This window comes from Saccopteryx bilineata, chromosome 6 (genome assembly GCF_036850765.1).
Source record: "Saccopteryx bilineata isolate mSacBil1 chromosome 6, mSacBil1_pri_phased_curated, whole genome shotgun sequence".
NCBI classification, from domain to species: Eukaryota; Metazoa; Chordata; class Mammalia; order Chiroptera; family Emballonuridae; genus Saccopteryx; species Saccopteryx bilineata.
This window is the reverse complement of record NC_089495.1, coordinates 162,983,488-163,004,293: the sequence shown is the minus strand read 5'-3', so window position 1 is coordinate 163,004,293 and position 20,806 is coordinate 162,983,488. Positions and strand designations below refer to the sequence as shown.

The 20,806-nt window shown below is 45.6% G+C and overlaps 1 protein-coding gene across 1 annotated transcript in view; it reads right to left on the bottom strand.

The window, feature by feature from the left end:
- Positions 1 to 726: 726 nt before the first annotated feature.
- The window catches only part of ABHD12 (abhydrolase domain containing 12, lysophospholipase), an 85,632-nt gene continuing 65,552 nt past the window's right edge, over positions 727 to 20,806 (bottom strand). Inside the window, exons 6-13 of the mRNA XM_066237911.1 lie at positions 20,018 to 20,063; positions 16,498 to 16,627; positions 15,202 to 15,239; positions 14,633 to 14,712; positions 13,239 to 13,321; positions 3,370 to 3,448; positions 2,136 to 2,263; positions 727 to 1,379 (exon numbers count right to left, since the gene is read on the bottom strand). Coding sequence (XP_066094008.1) covers positions 1,340 to 1,379; positions 2,136 to 2,263; positions 3,370 to 3,448; positions 13,239 to 13,321; positions 14,633 to 14,712; positions 15,202 to 15,239; positions 16,498 to 16,627; positions 20,018 to 20,063 — 624 coding nt within the window. The 3' untranslated portion in view covers positions 727 to 1,339. The remainder of the gene's footprint in view (positions 1,380 to 2,135; positions 2,264 to 3,369; positions 3,449 to 13,238; positions 13,322 to 14,632; positions 14,713 to 15,201; positions 15,240 to 16,497; positions 16,628 to 20,017; positions 20,064 to 20,806) is intronic.

Below are 20,806 nucleotides of genomic sequence, written 5' to 3'. Positions count from 1 at the left end.
AGTTTTCTAGATGTGACAATTGCCACAGGCAGCTCTACGGTGCCGCAGAAAGGAGTGTAACCTGCTTTGGCCTCTGGGCCCCCAGTAAGCCCCAGATGCTAACACTGGCCATTATGCCTTGGAGAACAGCCAGGCAGGTGATAATTTCTGAGCTGCTAGGACTGCGTAGTTCCAAAACCTTCAGACCATCAGGAGAGGCTGCAGTCCCAGGTGGACGTATATCCTCTGAGTTGGGATACACATTTGTATCTGAACTGCAGTGGCAGAAAAGACCCCCATGAAGGCAGCTCAGGGCACCATTCTGTCACAGGTGCCAGGGGAGGGGAGAAGCTGGTTTGATAAAAAGCCGAACAACACAAGAGGCACCACCAGTTAAGCAGGTGATGCTCATGGCCAGAATTCAAGCCCCTGCACTCAGGAACCTATCCTTTCAGCAGTCAGGGGCTTAGCAAGGGTCTGTGGTGAAACCCTAGTGTCCGTCCCATTGATACAGCCACATCCAATAAGCATGCTAAGCATGAGGCTGAGCATGCTTATTGGATGAGCATAGGGCCACCTATGTAGACCTCTATTTCAGGAAAATGACAACTGCCACATTTGAAGAAGGTCCCTCCCTGGAAGGAGGGAGAAAAAGAGGCCCTCTTCCTCCAACTTAGTCACCCCTCCATCCATGTGGCCAGGCTCTGAGAGTGGCCTGGGGCTGGGGACAGCACTGAGAAAGCAACGAACAGGCCACCACCAAGATTTTATTAAATAAATGCTCAGTCTAGGGCCCAGTTAGGCAGACGGATGGTCAGGAAGCAGAGGAAGTGCAGGTTATAGGCACCTCCCCCGCTGTGAGTGGTGGGGCCAGACTGGGAAGGCAGGACACCAGAGAAGGCAAGCGGAGTATGCAGGGTAGGAGGGGACAATGGGACCATCAGAGTCCATTCTGTGTGTGCTGGGAAGGGACAGAAGGACCAAAGTCTCTCCACATTCTCAGGGGTGGTGCTGGAAAGCTCAGTGTGGTCCCAACACCTCCTGCCTCCTGCCCCTTCTCCATGCCCAATTCAGGAAGTGTGGGATTGACGGTGGCTAGCCTGCTGTGTCCCTGTCTTTCCAACAGAGCTTAGGTTATGTTGCAGCAAGGAGAGAGAGCCACATGCCTGCCACTCACATTTTCCACAAAGATCCATCCTCCTGGCCACCAGTCTGCTGGGGCCTCTTCCACCTGCCCGAGCTGGCATTCTAGTTCTCTCCGGGTGCATCGCAGACGCTGGCACGCAGGCTCCAGGGTGCTGGGTTGGCCAGAGGAATGGGGAGGAAGGCAGAGGTCTTCATGCTCCCTCAGGCAGTGAGCTCAGTGCTGGAGCTCAGGTTCCGACTTCCCCAGGAATTCCCTAGACCAGAGGACAACTGTCAGCCAAATCCAAGACCGAACCCCATACCCGCCCCGCGCGGTTCTCGGTTCTCGCAGCTGGTCTGGTCTAAAATTTCTGTAACTCCTTTTATGATGGGGAGAAATTATATCAGAACACTACCCTTTCAGCTCACTGTTCCCTCTTCACAACCCAGGTCTGTGCGGCAAGGAACAGCAAACTGCTCAAGAGATGTAGCTTTGCCTCTGGGACTCTGAAGGCAGCCAGAGAGCTGAAGTGTGAAGTCGAGGGGCACATGGATGAAAGCTGCTGAGGGCTGATGTGAGCGCCCCCAGGTTCAGAGGCCCCACAAAGGTGAACACATCCAGCAGCACAGCCTCCCTCCAGGAAGCAGCTGGGGACAAACGGTTTGGAGGAGCCGGCCCAGGCCACAGTGCCCATATGCAGTGTATGCGGGGCAAGACCTGACCGGAATGTGGGGCGGGACCAAGGCCTGGCCCACAGTGGTGAGGGGGAGCTCCTGTACATGGCGGTCTGTGCTGGGTACACCCGTGCTGGGTGTCTGTGTGGGCCTGTACAACCTGTAGTGCCATGAGATCATCATGGGAACGGTCTGTGAGAGAGGGGCGATAAACACTCTCAGCCCCTCTTTGTGGGAAGAAAAGGCTCCAGAATCATGGTGCCTCTTGAACCCTACGGAGGTGGCTTTAGTGAATGAACCTGCGGTACGTCTGACCTGAGCTGCCGCACCCAGGACGTCTGGTGAGAACACCTCACCTCAGTATCCGAGGCAGCTCGGGGCTCTTGTAGATGTACTTGTGCCTGTAGCCGAGGTCTGAGTGGAAAGGGATAAACTGAACCTTGAAGTCTCGGAAGCTTCGAGATGGTGCAGCGATGTTGTAGAGCTGGGCAGGGAGAGATAGGTCAGAGCCCAGAGATGGAGGTCTGGTGGCCTCCCCTTTAACAGAGGCCCATCAGTGGCTGCTGCCTCTGCAGAGCAAGCCACAGCCCCTCAAACCGCACTGATGCCCTGCAGCTTACCATGGCCAGGGCCAGGGGTGCTGGTGCTGGTGCTGGCAGGAGCCTGGCCCAGGCTCAGTCTCTCAGCCTGCCATTGAGACCCTATCTGTCCCCACACCTGTTTCTCAGACTGCCCTCCTCCCTTGCCTTCCTCAGGGAGCTAAGTGAAGTGTGTGAGCCAGCACCACAGAAAGAGTCACATGCTATGGATGGTGTGGTGGCCTAAGAGCCTGGGGCAGACCTGCAGGCTCAGTCCTGGGACTGGGATGGGTCAGGTACCTCACACTTTGTTGTGTGCCTGGGTCAAGGCCAGTTAATGAACTGGCTCAAGTTCTGTCCTGGTGCAGCATCTCCCTTCCACCTCCACGATGGCCAGGTTCTGTGCCCGGACCCACTGGAGGGGAGAGGCCTGGCACTAGCAGACCACCTGTACCTCGGGCCTATTCTGAGGTGGAAGTATCCCAAGCATCAGGCCCTCTAGGCAGCCCCTACCCGTCATTGCCATGGCCAGGCAATGCCGTCTCCTACCTCACGTTCATCTACAAATCTAATCCTGCTTCCTGGCAAATTCACATTCAGCAAAAGCAAATGCACAGACCCCATGGCAACATGGTACTCCTCTGACATCACTCCAATCCCAAAGGCAAGAGAATGAATGAGAGGTTTTGTGCCAACACTACTGACTAGGACTCCAGAACTGGGGCTGGAGGATCCCCATTATTGAAGAGTCCTATCCTCCAGCCAGTAACTGGTGGGACTCTTGGCTGAGTACCCTCCAGTCAAGTCTCTCTGTCAGATCAGGACCATATGCTGGGACCCAGGAGACATTTGCTTATTTTTCACGTTTCCTCTTGTGGATGGCATTAGCTGTCTGGCCCCTGCCCCTACTCTGACAGTAACAGGTCCCTCCTGCACATCTGCCTATGCCCAGTCCAGCCTGAACATGGGCCTGTTAGATGTCCCCCGCGACAAGGGCTGCACCAACACCCACCTTTCTCCCAAGCTGGAAGGGCACGACAGGATCATCTTCAGCGTGCAGGATGAGCAGGGAACAGGAGATGTGCTTCACACTGTGGAGGAAAAGGGACTAGAACAAGCCCCAGGGAGATGCCTGGGGTCTCCTGGCACCCTGGCCCCGCCCTCAGTAGGAACCTGGGCTACAGCAGAGTTTCACCATGGTGTTTAACAGCTCTAATTCTGCTGGGCTTCTTTCTACTAGAGAACTGCAAGTTGACTTCTCAGATGTTTCTATCAGCATCTATTCTAGGTCTGACCTGTGGTGGTGCAAGGGATAAAGCATTGACCTAGAACACTGAGGTCGCCAGTTCAAAACTCTAGGCTTGCCTTTTCAAGGCACATATGGGAGATGATGCTTCCTGCTCCTCCCTCCCGTCTCTCTCTCTCTCCCCCACTCTAAAATGAATAAAGTCTTAAAAAAATGAAAAATAAACTTCATTAAAAAAAATTCATTAAAACCATCTAAGTGATAGATGTCAAATCTAGAAGTCAATTCAGTCACTAAATATAGCCCCTGTGTCTTTTCTGAAAATTGAAAATGATTATTTTTGCCAATAGACATATTTTTTAAAAGTTACAAAACAATATTTGCAAACAATATTTTAGGTGCACCAAGAAACTTACTGCAAATGAATGTTACTAGGAATCTATTGGTAAAAACGTCTATACCCTCTAATTTTAAGGTCATTCTTGACTAATTACAAGTAAATTAACATTTTCAATAGCTTCACTCAATCCAAACCCTTCAGCAAACCCCACAATAGGCTGAGTGTCTATCGGCCTCGCAGTGAGCTGGTAGACACGCCACCCACCTGGTCTTGGCAACTCCATACTGATCTGGGGGCTCCATGACGGCAGTGCTAGGGCGAGCCTGGCACCTGGGAGAACCTGGGAGAGGCTGATCACCCAGAGGAGGCAGTCTGCCTTCTGTAGAGGCGCACAAGCACAAACACGCCCCTCATTCTGCTCCCAGGGAGCAGTGTTCCTAGCATGGGAGTCAAAGTTTGAACTGCTGACTCTTCAGAGTTCCCACTGTGACAGTCTGTCTTACCTCTACCTGCTCTGGAAGAGGCCTAGCTCCTATGTTTCACCTCGGCAAGTACTTGGCAACAGGTCTGCCCACCAAGAGGGGGTCCTGAATTCCAATAGGGGAGGACTAGGCAACATGGGGGTGCAGTGCTGCTGGACCACACAGCTGCCATTGCTCGGCTGGGCGGCAAGGCCAAAGGCAGCTTGTGGGGGAGGGCAGCACTCATTGCTGTTGTTGTTTAGAAGGAATCCAGTTTATTGAGCTAATTTTTTTAAGTCCAAAACAATAATACATATTTACAAACAGGCAAGTATTTTGCTTACAATGTTTACTCAAATTTTAGTTTGTTCTGTTTTTATAATCAATATAATTGAGGGGAAAATACTCTATTTTTATACATTGTTTCAAAATGCAGATAAAAAAATTTTTCCTTCTTGCATTTTATTCATTTAAAAATTTTTTTAGACAATTTTAATGGGGTGATATTGATCAATTAGCATACATAGATTCAGAGAAAACATCTCCAGATCATTTTGACATTTGATTATGTTGTATACCCATCACCCAAAGTCAAATTGTCCTCCATCACCTTTTATTTGGTTTTCTTTAAGCCCCTCCCCTTTCCATCACCCCATCCCTCTTCTCCCTTCTCCTCCCCTTATATCCACTGCACTCTTATCCATGTCCATGGAGTCTCAATTTTGTGTCCCACCTACATAGGAATCATACAGTTCATAGTTTTTTCTGATTTACTTATTTCACTCAGTATGTTATCAAGGTCCATCCATGTTGTCATAAATGGTACTATGTCATCATTTCTTACAGCTGAGTAGTATTCCATAGTATATATGTACCACTTCTTCTTTATCCAATCATCTATTGAAGGGCTTTTTGGTTGTTTCCATGTCTTGGCCACCATGAAAAATGCTGCAATGAACATGAGGCTGCATGTGTCTTTACGTACTGATGTTTTTGAGTTTTGGGGGTATATACCCAGTAGAGGGATTGCTGGGTCATATGGTAGTTCTATTTTTAATTTTTTGAGGAACCACCATACTTTCTTCCATAATGGTTGTACTACTTTACATTCCCACCAACAGTGAATGAGGGTTCCTTTTCTCCACAGCCTCTCCAACACTTGTTACCTGTCTTATTGATAATAGCTAATCTAACAGGTGTGAGGTGGTAACTCATGTAGTTTTGATTTGTATTTCTCTAACAGCTAGTGAAGATGAGCATTTTTTCATATATCTGTTGGGATTTGTATTTCTTCCTGGGAGAAGTGTCTCTTCATGTTCTCTTCCCATTTTTTTTATTGGACTGTTTGCTTGTTTGTCGTTGAGTTTTGGGAGTTCTTTGTATGTTTTGATATTAGGCCCTTATCTGAGCTGTTGTTTGAAAATATCATCTCCCATTTAGTTGGCTGGCTGTTTTGTTGTCAGTTTCTCTGGCTGTGCAAAAGCTTCTTAGTCTGATGTAGTCCTATTCATCTATCTTTGCCTTCACTTCCCTTGCCTTTGGGATCAAATTCATAAAATGTTCTTTGTGGTCAAAGTCCATGAGTCTAGTACCTATGTTTTCTTCTATGTAATTTATTGTTTCATATCTTATATTTAGGTCTTTGATCAATTTTCAATTAATTTCGGTAAAAGGAGACAAACCGTAGTTGAATTTCATTTTTTTGTATGTGGCTCTCCAGTTTTCCCAGCACCATTTATTGAAGAGGCTTTCTTTTTTCCATTGTGTGTTTTTGGCTCCTATCAAAGATGATTTGACCATATATATGTGGTTTTATTTCTGGGCTCTCTATTCTGTTCCATTGGTCTGAGTATCTATTTTTCTGCCAATACCATGCTGTTTTGATTATTGTGGCTCTGTAGTATAATATGAAGTCAGGTATTGTAATGCCCCTAGCTTCGTTCTTTTCCCTTAGGATTACTTTGGCTATTTGGGATTTTTTATAGTTTCATATAAACTTGATGATTTTTTTTGTTCCATTTCTTTAAAAAATGACATTGGGGCCTGACCTGTGGTGGCGCAGTGGATAAAGCGTCGACCTGGAAATGCTGAGGTCACCGGTTCGAAACCCTGGGCTTGCCTGGTCAAGGCACATATGGGAGTTGATGCTTCCAGCTCCTCCCCCCGTCTCTCTCTCCTCTCTCTCTCTGTCTCTCTCTCTCCCTCTCTAAAAATGAATAAATAAAATAAAAATAAAAAATTAAAATTAAAAAAAAAATTAAAAATGACATTGGAATTTTGATGGGAATTACATTAAATGTGTATATTGCTTTGGGTAATATGGTCATTTTAACTATATTTATTCTTCCAATCCAAGAACAAGGAATACTTTTCCATTTTATTGTATCCTTTTTGATTTTCTTTAACAATGCTTTGTAGTTTTCATTATCTAGGTCCTTTACCTTCTTTGTTATGTTTATTCCTAAGTAATTTTTTGTTGTTGCAACCGTAAAAGGGATTATTTTTTGGAGTTCATTTTCTGAAGTTTCATTGTTGGCATATAAGAAGGCAGTAGACTTCTATATATTAATTTAGTATCCTGTGACCTTACTGTATTGGTTTATTGTTTCTAATAGTCTTTTTGTGGAGTCCTTGGGGTTTTCAATGTACAGGGTCATATCATCTGCAAAAAGTGAAACCTTTATTTCTTCTTTCCCAATATGAATGCCTTTTATTTCTTTCTCTTATCTGATTGCTCTGGCTAGAACTTCCAGCACTATGTTGAATAAAATTGGAGATGTGGGCAGTCTTGTCTTGTTACTGATTTTAGAGAAAAGGTTTTCAGTTTTTTGCCATTTAATATGATGTTAGCTGATAGTTTCTCATAAATGGCCTTTATTATGTTAAGTGTTCAGTGTTTTTGTTCAGTGTTTTAAACATAAAATGATGTTGTATTTTATCGAATGCTTTTTCTGCACCTGTTGATAGGATCATATGGTTTTTGTTCTTTGTTTTGTTGATATGGTGTATTACGTTAACTGTTTTACGTATGTTGAACCATCCTTGTGATTCCGGAATGAACCTCACTTGATTATGATAAATTATTTTTTTAATGTGTTGTTGTATTCGATTTGCTAGTATTCTGTTTAGGATTTATGGCCTCTGTAATTCATTAGAGATATTGGTTTGTGGTTTTCTTTTTTTGTGTTGTCCTTGCCAGGTTTTGGTATAAGGGTTATTATGTTGGCCTCATAAAATGTGTTTGGAAGTATTGCTTCTTTTTAATTTTTTGGAAGACTTTGAGTAGAACAGGAACCAAATTTTTGAATGTTCGATAGAATTCACTAGTATAATATCCCTCTGGCCCTGGACTTTTATTTTTTGGGAAGTTTTTGATAGTTGCTTATATTTCTTCCCTGCTTATGGGTCTGTTTAGACTATCTACTTAGTGACTCAGTCTAGGAAGATTGTACTGTTCTAGAAATTTATCCATTTCTTCTAGATATTTAAATTTGGTGGCATCTAGTTTTTCATAGTATTCTACAATAATTCTTTGTATACCTATAATATCTGTGGTGATTTCTTCTCTTTCATTTTGGATTTTGTTTATATGAGTCCTTTCTTTTTTCCTTAGTGAGTCATGCCAAGGGTTTGTCAATTTTGTTGATCTTTTCAAGAAACCAGCTCCTATTTTATTGATTCTTTCTATAATTATTTGTTCTCTATTTCATTTATTTCTGCTCTGATTTTTATTATTTCTTTTCTTCTTGCTTGGTTTTAGGTTGCCTTTGTTCTTCTTTTTCAACTTCCTTAAGATGTGATGTTAAGTTGTTTACTTGGGCTCTCTCTAGTTTGTTAATATAAGCCTGTAGTGATATGAACTCCCCTCCTATTACTGCTTTTGCTGCATCCCAGAGATTCTGTTACAACATGCTGTCATTTTTGTTTGTATATATCTTTTGATCTCCACTTTTATTTCTTCTTTGACCCAGTCCTTTTTTAGAAGTATGTTGTTTAATTTCCACATTTTTGTGGGTTTGTTTACTTCTTTTTTGCAGTTGAATTCTAGTTTCAAAGCTTTATGATCAGAGAATATGCTTGGTATAATTTCAACCTTTCTGAATTTGTTAATGTTAGTTTTGTGGCCCAACATATGGTCAATTTTTGAGAATGTTCCATGTATACTGGAGAAAAATATATACTCTGGTGTTTTAAGATGAAATGTCCTGAGATGTCTGTCATATCCAATTGTTCTAGTGTTTCATTTAAGGCCAATATTTCTTTATTAATTTTTTGTTTGGACAAACGATCTAGAGCCATCAGCGGTGTACTGAGGTCTGCAAGTATGACTGTATTTTTGTCAGTTTTTATTTTTAGATCAGTTAATAGATGTCTTATATATATTGGTGCTCCTTGGTTTGGTGCATATATATTAAGAAGTGTATGTCTTGATTCAAGTCCCCTTTATCATTATGAAATCACCATCTCTTTCTTATTATTTTTGCTGTCTTGTAGTCAGCATTGTTAGATATGAGTATGGTTACACCTGCTTTTCTTTGGATATTATTTGCTTGGAGAATCGTTTTTCAACCTTTTACTTTGAATTTGTTTTTATCCTTGTAGCTTAGATTTGTTTCTTGAAGGCAACATACATTTTTTTTTTTTTTTTTGCATTTTTCTGAAGCTGGAAACAGGGAGAGACAGTCACAGACTCCCGCATGCGCCCGACCGGGATCCACCCGGCACGCCCACCAGGGGGCGACGCTCTGCCCACCAGGGGGCGATGCTCTGCCCATCCTGGGCGTCGCCATGTTGCGACCCTCCTGGGCGTCGCCATGTTGCGACCAGAGCCACTCTAGCACCTGGGGCAGAGGCCACAGAGCCATCCCCAGCGCCGGGGCCATCTTTGCTCCAATGGAGCCTTGGCTGCGGGAGGGGAAGAGAGAGACAGAGGAAGGCGCGGCGGAGGGGTGGAGAAGCAAATGGGCGCTTCTCCTATGTGCCCTGGCCGGGAATCGAACCCGGGTCCTCCGCACGCTAGGCCGACGCTCTACCGCTGAGCCAACCGGCCAGGGCCTTGAAGGCAACATACATTTGGATTTTCTTTTTTGATCCACTCTGCTACTCTGTGTCTTTTTATTGATGAGTTCAATCCATTTACATTTAATGTAATTATTGACACTTGAGGCTTTCCTATTGCCATTTTATATATTGCTTTCTAATAGCTCTGTATCTTGTTTGGTTCTTCTCTTTTGTTTTTCTGTCATTTGTTTTTGTTTGGTTGTATTCCATACTTCTTTCCTCTGTTTCCTCTTTTTTAAGCAATGTGTTTCTGTAGTTTTTTTTTCAGGGGTGGTTACCATTAGGTAATAAGAAGGATATATATCATAGTCATTGTAGTACATTATCTCATAAGTGCTTCTGAACTCCTCCTTTGCTACTATTAATCTTTGTCTTCTCCTCTTTTTTGTTTTTGTTTTCACAGATTAATCTTGTTTTTATTGTGATCTTGTTGGAGCTTTTACTTGTGATTTTGTTTTGTTCTTTATATCTGGTCGGATAACCCCCTTTAGTATTTCCTGAAGTTGGGGTTTTCTGGTGATAAATTCCCTCATCTTTTCTATATCTGTGAATGTATTTATTTCCCCTTTGTATTTGAAGGACAGCTTTGATGGATATAGCATTCTTGGCTGGAAGTTTCTCTCTTTCAGTACTTTAAATATTAGGGTCCACTCTCTTCTGGCTTGTACAATTTCTACTGAGAAATCTAATGATAGCCTAATGGGCCTTTCTTTATATGTTGTATTCTTTTCCCTGGCTACCTTGAGGATTTTTTCTTTGTCATTGGTTTATGATAATTTCATTACAATGTGCCTTGGAGTAGGTCTGCTTGGGTTAAGGTACCTCAGTGTTCTGTTTGATTCTTGGATTCGAGGCTCTAATTCTTTCCACAGGCTTGGGAAGTTCTCGATTATTTGTTGGAATACATTCTCCATTCCATTTTCTCTCTTTTCTCTTTCTGATATACCTATTATTCTTATGTTGCTCTTTCTGATGGAATCAGACAATTCCTATAGGGCTTTCTCATTTTTTAAAATCCGTCTCTCTCCTCTTCTCTCTGTAGGATCTCTAGTTGCCTGTCTTCTATGTCACTAATTCTTTCCTCTATCTGGCCTGTTCTATTAGCTAAGCTTGTTACCTCATTTTTCAGTTCATGTATTGAGTTTTTCATCTCTGTCTGGTTCCTTTTTATAGTTTCAGTTTCCTTGGTGATGTATTCTTTTTGTTCATTAAATTGTTTTTTGAGCTCTCTAAATTACCTTTCTGTGCTTTCTTGAATTTCTATGAGTATTTTTAGGACTTTAATTTTTAATTCTCTGTCATTTAACTCCAAGGTTTCCAAGTAATTGAAATTTTTTTCTAGAGATTTATCATCATCTATCTGAGCTACATCTCTGTCTTTTGTATCCATATTTGATTTCTTTTTCCTTAATGGTATTTGAGAGTGGTACTGTTAATAACACTAATAAGAGATAATTAAGAAAATAAAAGTTGAAAAAATATAGTGAAAAAATGAAAATTCTATAATGATAAGTGGAACAAACACTACAGAGAACAAGGAGCAGAAACTGATGAAAAATGACAAAAGAGGTAAGAAAATAAAGTCAAAGACATGCAAAATGCCACAAAGAAAAATATGAACCCAAAATATAATTTGTTGATAAATGATCAAATGAGAAAAAAAATAAAAAATAAATAAAAAGTAATGGTTTTTGAAATAAAACCCTCATAAAAAACAAGAATGAAAAATGTATCAACTATGGATAACAAAGTTCAAATGAAGAAGAAAAGACTAAAAAGGAAAGAAGATAAAATGACCAAAATGGGGGAAAAAAAGTTCTAAAAACGTATTTTTTCCTGGTTTTGAGAGGTAGCTTCTTCCTTTTTTTTACAGGTGGCGCTGTGCTACAGGTTTTGCCCCTATTGGGCTCTTGGATAGAGGTTTGCTGTTGAGTCACTGTGGCAATGACGTAGGCTGGGCCTCAGTCCTGTTGGTAGGCAGGGCTTATTAGGGCTTGGAGGCTCTGACAATGGGAGTCTCAAGTTTTCCAGGTGCCTCACCCCACGGCTCTCCCACCTGAGCTAGCAGCCTGGGGACTTAGCTGTAAGGTTCGCTCCAGCCACTGCTTGCAGAGCAAGAGGTTCTAAGAGCAGCCAGGTCTTTGCTCCAGTACTGCTCAAAGCACAGTTCTGAGTAAGGCTGTGCCAACCAGAGCTGCCAGTGAGATCAGGTATGGCTGGGAGCTGATTGCAGATCAAGCGCCTTTCTAAGGGCCCCGGTCATGTCTAGTACACCTCAGTGCTCTGTGGGTCTAATCTCCACAGGCTTCTATCTTGTGCTCCACGGGTCTAATCTCCACAGGCTTTTCTCTTGTGCTCCGCAGGTCTAATCTCCACAGGCTTCTCCCTTGTGCACTGTTTGGTAGCCCACAGCAATCCACATGCGCAAAGAGCCCTCACGACTTCAGCAGTGCACACAGAGGCCTGCACCCAACCCCTTAGATGCACAGTGCCTGTGATCTCAGTCATAGCTGGGAATGCAGAAATGTGCTCAGAAGCCTGTATAGGCCCCACAGAGGTGCCCTGCCCAGGCAGTTCCAGGACCAAGGATCCCAGCCCTCGAGCACGTCCCATGCTGGTGGTCGTGAAGCTGGGAATGCACAAAGACGCTGGCAACAGCCCACACAGATGTCTATTGCTGATAATCTCAGGCTAAGCCCTCCAGCATGTGTGTGTGCCCACACCAGTGGTGGCAGGTGGAGCCACTTGCACACCACTCATGATTGCAGAGCCAGGAGCTCACAAAGCTGCTGGCTCAGGCGCCGGCTGCCATGAGCACCCCACACAGGTAAACTTTGTTGGAGCCTGCCACCCATATATGCCCCTCGTCCACGATCTCAGGCAGAGCTGGCGTGTTCTTTCTTCTACTTGATCATCCACCCTCACCCAGCAACTTCCCTCTGCCTCAGACCCTCCGCTTCACTCGGCTTCAGACAAAACTGCCCCTTCCTCAGATCAGTGAGGAAAGCAAAATACCCTGTTCTCTGTCTTATTTCCTTCAGAGTGGATTATATGTTCAGCCACCTTTTCGACCAATCATACCTTTGTCTGGTGTGTGTATATTTCAGATGCTCCTGAGATTTTTTCTCTCTTTAGTTGTTGAATTGGTTGAAATTTCAAGGGGAGATATCAGGAGCATCCCTCACAGCACCATTTCTCTGATGTCACTCTCCCAGATTTTAAAATTTTAATGAAATATTTATATAGGGATTATATAAATAACTGAATATTAAATGAGAATTTTTTCCCCTTTTTTGAAAAAATTAAAACATGAAATAAAGACATCACAAAGACACTGTCAACAGAATATGATATTTGTTATTCAAAGAATGAGTCCTTAACTAGAATATTTATTTTTGTTTACCCAATAGAAATACTTTAATAATAAACTTTGTAACATCTTTTCATAGTCAATATCAACCAAATGGCTAAGTAAAAGTCACTTTTTGAATAACAGTTACTATTACTACTTTAATACCCTTGCCAAACTATTTTCAAATAAAAACCATGTGGAAAAAACAGTTTTCATATAACTTTAATCCTACAGTCCCTCCATGCTCCTCTTCCTTTCAGCTGCAGCCCACCACCTGCTTTTCCTGACATATTGTTCAGAGAAGAACCATGGTCTTCTCAGAATTCCGTCTTATTCGGTTAATGTGACTGAACAGTGTTATCCTGGGGGTTCTCAGTGTTTTTCTAAACTGAAAAATTAGGTACTCTACTACAATACTCACTTTTCATCATTTGCAAATTTAATTCCACTGCTTGTAATGGGATCAAGGAAGAACCAGTCAAACCCAGGGAAGTATCGATATATCTGAGGGAGACATAGAAACAATGTGCAGACACATCAATTAAAATACCCACACGGAAGGCCAAGGTCAAGGGTTCAGACAGAGGGTGCTGAATACCCTGAGTACACACCTGCTTCCTAGCATACTGACCTGTACCCCCAATAGCTTTACTGGGGCACCCCTGCCCCTCTGTGCCCTAATCACAGACTCTTCTTGAGGTCTCCAGACCGGCTGCAGCAAGGGCTGCCTGCAAACAGGGTTCCCAAACCTCACAGCAGCAGCCTAAAGACCAGACATCCCACAGGCATCAGGGCCACCACCCCAAGGACAACAGGTGTCCATATGACTTGGGAGAAAAGCAACATCAAAGAAGTAAAGAGGGCCCTGGCCAGTTGGCTCAGCGGTAGAGCGTCGGCCTGGCGTGCGGGGGACCCGGGTTGGATTCCCGGCCAGGGCACATAGGAGAAGCGCCCATTTGCTTCTCCACCCCCCCTTCCTCTCTGTCTCTCTCTTCCCCTCCTGCAGCCAAGGCTCCATTGGAGCAAAGATGGCCCGGGCGCTAGGGATGGCTCCTTGGCCTCTGCCCTAGGCGCTAGAGTGGCTCTGGTCACGGCAGAGCGACGCCCCGGAGGGGCAGAGCATCGCCCCCTGGTGGGCAGAGCGTCGCCCCTGGTGGGTGTGCCGGGTGGATCCTGGTGGGGCGCATGCAGGAGTCTATCTGACTGTCTCTCCCCGTTTCCAGCTTCAGAAAAATACAGGAAAAAAAAAAGAAGTAAAGAGGACTCTTGGTTTGCAACAGAGCAGCATGAGATCAGGTGGTGTGCTGACACAGCTCCCCAGAAAACACAGCCAGCTAGAAAGCAGTGGAATGGAGGAGGAAGTAACAGGCCATGGAGGAGCCTCTCTGGGCAAGGCATCACCCTGAGATACAACCCTGAGAGCCTGGCTGCTGAGCACTGTCTGTGGGGATGGAGAGTGAGGGAACCACCAGCTCACCCCTGAGGATGCAGCTGGGGCAACAGCTCCCAGCTGGATTGAGCCCCATGGAGCAAACAGTGGGCAACCCATACCATGAGGGCAAGGCTTCCTGTGGGTCCTACCACGCTAGATGACCCAGCTATGAACCCATCCTACCTGGCCATAAAGTTATAAACTTCCTGGGCAGCTCTGGAGTCAGGCCAATGCCCAGAATTAAACAAGGTTTAATTTTTAATAAATCTGTGTTCATTAGAATATTTAAGTAATTTCTATAATCATTGCTTTATTTTACCCTTATTTATTATAGTTATTTTAATAATGAAAATAAGTCAATTTTTAATAAGATCTATACTTGCCACTGAGAATGGATGACTCTTGGCTTCTTCGCGGATATTAGTGAATGGAGATTCCAATATAAGGGCATCTGGAGGAGTCTCTAGATAAGTAAAAAAAAACCAGGGAATTGTAAAGTAGGCAAGAAGCCCAGACAAAACAGGGTTTGTGGGAGGGGCAGCCCTCCAGAAAAGAGTGAAACCTGGGTGCTGGCCGAGCCACCCCCTCAGACTCTCCTACAGTTGGCATGAGAGAAGCACCCACACAGAGGACCCTGAGGTGGCCGTCAGTCGCTTCCGAGAACAACATCTGCTGAAGCCATTTATCTGGAGCCTGCTGCCTAGTGAGGCTGCACCAGCTGTTTGACAATCCAGGAGGAATGCAGGCTTAGGCCAGCTGAGGGTCTGCCCAGGCCCTGCCCTCACTATCCAGCTCCAGAGGCTCCATGAGGACACTGAGCACGGTCACTGTGGTGCTTGCCCACAGTACCCACTTCACAAGGACTCCCAGCAGGGACCAGAACGCAGTCAGCACCTAGGGAGCCCCAGGACCACGAGGAGCCTGTGCCCACACATGCCACATGAGCCCCTACCTCGCTCACAGAGGCGCCGTGCCAGATTTGTTGCCACTCTGAAAAGAGAAAACAGTTCAGTTGCATTTTGACAAAAAATTGTTTTATATGAGACTGTTCTAATACTAGAAAGTGCCATGGGATCTGTAGGAAAGGGGGTAGGGTAACAAAAGTGCTCCAGGACTGGGCCTGGCTGCCCCAGCCATCAGCCAACCCTCTGACAAGGACAGTGTCCTTCACGTCCCCCAGGTGTGTTCTGCACCCTCACCAGGAGCAGACTCCTTCAAGCTGCATAACAATGCCCCTCAGCTGACACCTGGTTGGAGTGCTGCTGAGATGGACAGAGGAACAGTGGGGACCAGGGCCACCCTATCAGCTGAGAGGAAGATGCAGTCTACGTGCATAGGTCTTAGGGCCTCTTCTTGTCCCAGGTCTACATGGGGCATGTCCTGTAAAAATATAGCAGGATGGCCTGTTCCCCTCTGTCAGGGCACCACCTTGGAGGGCACACGGCTATTCTCCCCACAAGGACATGACAGGAGCACTGTCCCTGATAATGAATACCTGGCCTGCAGGTCCTGTCCCAATGCAGCATGCTGTGTTCACTTCAGCAACAGAAACATCAACTGAAGCATGCTACCAAGGTGAGCAGCAACCCGAGAAAGGGGTCGCAGCCACTGCACGTCAGGGAAAGGCAGCAGGAAGAGGCTAGGCAGCTGAAGGTCTTGGGACTCTGTGCTCTGATATCAGCTGCCCCTTTTAGAAACACTCTGGACCTCACAGCAGCAGAAACAACTTAGGTGACCCCAAATTGAACAATAAAGTACTTCCTGCCTTGGCACTGTTGCTTTCCCCAAGTTCTCTGGTAAGCCAAGTATGGGCTATGTGGCCTAGCTGTCATCAGGGCCTCTGGTTTGCAGTGATCAGAGCCCTGACCCTGGAGCTTGTTGGCAGCACACATAGTCCAAAACCAGAGGATGTGATGCCCAGGTACATCTGGAACTTGAACCCTATCTGCTCTGCTCTGGGCACAACCTTGGGCTGCAGAGTCTGCCTGTCCTCTCTGCGGAAGGGAGACCCCCCACAACTTGTTCATGTGTGTCCCTAGTCACTTCTTGGGCTTAGGGTTAAAGCACGTCAAACGCTTGTTTTCTGGCACCTTACCCCCGTCCCGCATGCAGACAAGAGAGAAGACTTATTGAAACTAAGGTGCTGCAGGATCCACATGCCACTGGGGCACCCGCAGGGAGTCCAGGTTGGAAAGTTGCCCAATAAAGACCTGCTCCTCAAAGGCCACGTCATGCTGGGAACTCTTACCCAGTGCCTAGGGAGTGACCCCAAATATACACAGGGTTATCTCCACTTCTCGCTTTGATCCAATCAAAAACATGGAGTGCGTCATAGGTCATGCCCCGCTCTGATGGTGTGCCTAGTGAGTCACCCCAGCCTGCGGGAGTTAAGCAGAGAGAAGGAAGTCAAGCTCAGCTCACTGAACCTCCTGAGGGGCAGGCCTACCCCCCTCTCAAGAGGCAGGCCCAGGCCAGGAGGGGCAGTGCCAGTCTCCTACTGCCACAGCCTCATCCACAGTGCCACACACAGGGTGTCCTGACAAGCCTGGTCCTACTGCTCCCATCTCCTCACTCAGTTACAATCCCTGAACCAAAGGCTATCACATGCCCTGTCTGAGTCCGGATGAGCAGCAGTGCAGAAGGTGGGTGGTCCTGCTGGGACATCAGCCTCCCCACACTGGGGGCTTGCTGGTGGCTGGCCCAGAATGAGGAGCCAATGAGAGCCAAGCCTGCATAGGGGCCTCTGAGCCCAATCCAGACTCCATGGCCCAGCTTGAATAGGCAAGGGAGTCAGGAGACGAGGTTCTGGGAAACAGGGTGGGTGAGAGGGTTGGTAGGGGGAAGTCCAGGCTCCAGTCAACTCTGACACACAGAGGCAAGGGCTCTAAGTATCATGTTTGCATAACAGAGGAAAGCCAAACCCATCTGCCCCAACACTGGGTCCTCCCCAAAGGCCCTCCACCCAGTCTCAGGGAGAGGTCAAGTGCCCTTGTCATTGCTACCAGCTCAGCAGTGAGTCATCATCAAATGATCTGAAAGCACAAGGCACTTTCAGAATGAGCAGGTTCTGCTGCATAAGCAAAACCCCACAGAGTAAGTGGGCATAAAAGCCACCTCCCCAGGATGTCCCAGATACCAGATTAGGGAAGAAGTCATGTGAGAAACAAGGCAAGACTGAAAGGCTCAGGGCACAAGTGGGAGGCAGGGACAGAGAGGGACAAAGACAAACACACAGAGACAGGGAGAGATGCTTAGAAGCCAAACTCTGTCTTGCAGTGCTTAGAAATACAGATTCACTAAGAACAGGTAAGAAAAAGTGCTATACTGGACTTCATTTCCTGATAGAAGCACAGAGAGGTGAAGAAGGAAGAAGGCTGCCCCTTCTCAGCATCCCCAAGGCGCAGAGCACAGCAGCAACAGAAAAGCATTTTTAGCATGGGGAGAGGACGAATGAGTAAACTACTTTGCAGGTCCTCATTTCAGGATTCTTCCCCACTCAGAACTTTCAACCTGATAAAACAGTCCTCTGTAAAAATACCATTCCTCTGGTAGATAGAATAACGATCCCCCCACCCCGTACATCCTTACCCCTGGAACCTGTGAATATGTTATGTGGAAGTGAGGCAGTTAGCAGGAAACTAGGAACATACCCTGGGAAGCACACTGAGGAAACGGACAAGTGGTTGAACAAATGGCTGCATGGGCAGAGCAAATTAATAGCCAGCTGCTGAGTCACAAAACCCCACCCTCCCTATCCGAAGATGCCTAAAAGCAGGTGGTTTAGATTAGTGTTTTTTGAATTTTTGTGCTGGTCCAAGAAAGAGTTAACACTGAGTTTATATGAAGATTATAGACCTAGTGATCTTAGTCAAATTCACTTATGCTCAGGGTGATGTCTGCCTTAGAGGTCCTTGAAATAACTCTATTTTCACCAGTCCCCACATGTAAAAAGGTTGAAAACCACTGTTTTAAATCACTGTAGTCAGGGACACAGATAACAAAAAAACCAATTACCACAATACTAATAATCCAAGATAAAAGTAAAAGTAACCAGAAAAAGAATCCTCAAATCTACTATACACTCATTTTAACATATCAGCATACTAAATGCCACACCTGGGAATCTAATGACTATTGTGTTGAGATCCTCCCCTGGGACTACCCCTAAAATTCCCACCTATAAAAAGCAGATAAAACCCTCAGGACAGAGAACACCAGCGCACTCCCTTCTCTGAGAATGCCTGTGCCCCCCCCCTTTGCTTCTTCTATCCTAAGCTATAAGGGTCCCAAGGGGACTTGCACCCAGAACATGGGCAACTGCAGATTACTCACCCATCCAGTCCCCAGGGGCGCTTCCTTTGCCTCACTGTCCCAAGCTCTAAAAACTTACTCACTTACACCTGGACTTGTGTCTTGAAAAAAAATCAATAAATAAAAATTTAAAAAAGAAAAAAGAACCTAGAGGTCACCTGACATTCGAAAGGTCCAGGACCTTGCCAGGCACAGAAGTGGTTTTGTCACAGAATGAGGAATTAGGCTGCTGACAGCTCACCTGGAGATGAGAGTATCCTGGCTTATCGTGAGGGACCAAAGTAATCACAAAGGTCTTTGTAAGTAAAAGAGAAAGACAAAGTCAGAGTCAGAGTAACGCAGATGCAAGAGGCCAACAGTCAAGGAATAAGTGCCGCATCAAGAAGCTGGAAAAGCAAAAAACCACAGAACCCTCTGAAGGAACCAGCCCTACCAACAGCTTGATTTTAGCCCAGAGGCAGAGGCGGATTAAGGTTGTTGAGGCTCCGGGTGCAGAAGAAAATATTGAGCCCCTTAAGAAGAAAGAGACTGGGAAAATAAAAATACATGTTACCTATATTTTTATATAAATAAGAAATATTATGTACTATTAATGTTAAAATTACACATATGAAACCAAACTTGGTGCCATTAAAAAAAAGTGTAAAGTTGGGGTTTTGTGAGGCCCTTCAGAAGTCGGGGCCCAGGGCGTGTGCCAGGTGCACCGGCTGTTAAATCTGCCTCTGCCCAGAGGTTAAGATTTTGGACTTCTGACCCCAGAACTGCAAGGTAATAAATTTGTGCTATTTTAAGACATTAAGTTTGTGGTAATTTGTTACAGCAACAAGAGGAAACTAACATAACATGGGTCTGGGGATATGGACAACACTGCTATCCAAGAAGGTCAAAGGAGGCCACTCAACGGCGTTGAGCCCTTTGCTCTCTCCACCTGAGGACTGGGGAGGATACACTTCTCACACAGCTCATTACTATTAATACAAATATTCTGTATTTCCTGGCTCACTGAGGCAGAATGATTTCCTCAGTGGCAAGCCCTGATTTATTCAAGAAGGAAGAAATACCTGGGGGGCAAGAACAAGAATCTTCTCTCTTAGCCGTTCTTTTTCCTGCTTTCATAACTTCTACTAGACAAGTTTTCTTAAGTATAAAATGTGTCTGATGTCCAACTGCAGAGAAAGTCTGAGTCCAGTACAGAAAAAAGAATGCTCCACATTTAAGATGCTGCTCACAGAAGACCCATGATGGGGTTCTAGGCACCGGTGCCTCCCTGCAGGAGGGATGCCCCTGGGGGCTGCATGCGGGACACTCACTGAAGAACCTGCCCTGCCACCACCTTACAGTTACCACAGGTCAGGCACGCTAGCTGAGCCTGAGCCTCTCAGAGTGATGCCTGCACATCCGACATTAACTGGAGGGGGTGGGAAATTCGGGAGATGCAATTTCAAAAGAACCCTCACCTCTGTAGTCAAAGGTGACCACGTGATAACCAAGGGAACTCAGCACCTGTAGAGTGAAAAATAAACATCTGGGCAAAAATTCTGCACATCCTGGACAGAGGGCAACTTGCCCTTTACTAAACCCATTCTGATTTTTGTCTTTGTGCCGTATACAAAGGGGTAACTTAATAAAGACTTAACAGAGCCATCATGTTGCTCCATTCCCAGTAGCAACTGCTGCTACTAGATAAGCTGATGCCTTCCACCTCAGCAACGTGAGCAAGAAGCCAGTCCCCTGGCTCAGAGCCACACCTGCACCTCTGAACTCAGGGGCTCAAAGGCAGCTGCCAGGGGCAGACAGCGGGGATTTTGCTCACCCAGCAGCCCAGGACGAGGAACTCCACCTGCAACCTAATAAATCTCAGATTTTAAGCTTTCACAGAATCATTTTTGTTATTAAAAAACCCTCTAGACTAGGTAATTTCTCTCATTAGATCCCAATTTACAGCCTTCTTCCCACCCCCACCCCTCAGGGAAGCTTGGGTCTGCCCAGAGCATAAGCCAAGCAGCTGGCCACCAAGCCACCCAGAGTCACTGTCTGGCCCTGCCTCCTTTCTCCTTAGGCTGCCCTGGGCAGCGTGCAGTGCTTCCTTCTAGCTCCCAGCCTCTTGCAGGTCCTACACTTTTCAGAGCCATACCCACTCCTGGAATGAGCCATTCCAGGAACAGAACCTCAGCATGGTTTTCCAACCATTCCCTTCCCTGACTTCAGCTAATCCAAGAAGGAAACCAATGCTCCACGGCCTGGAG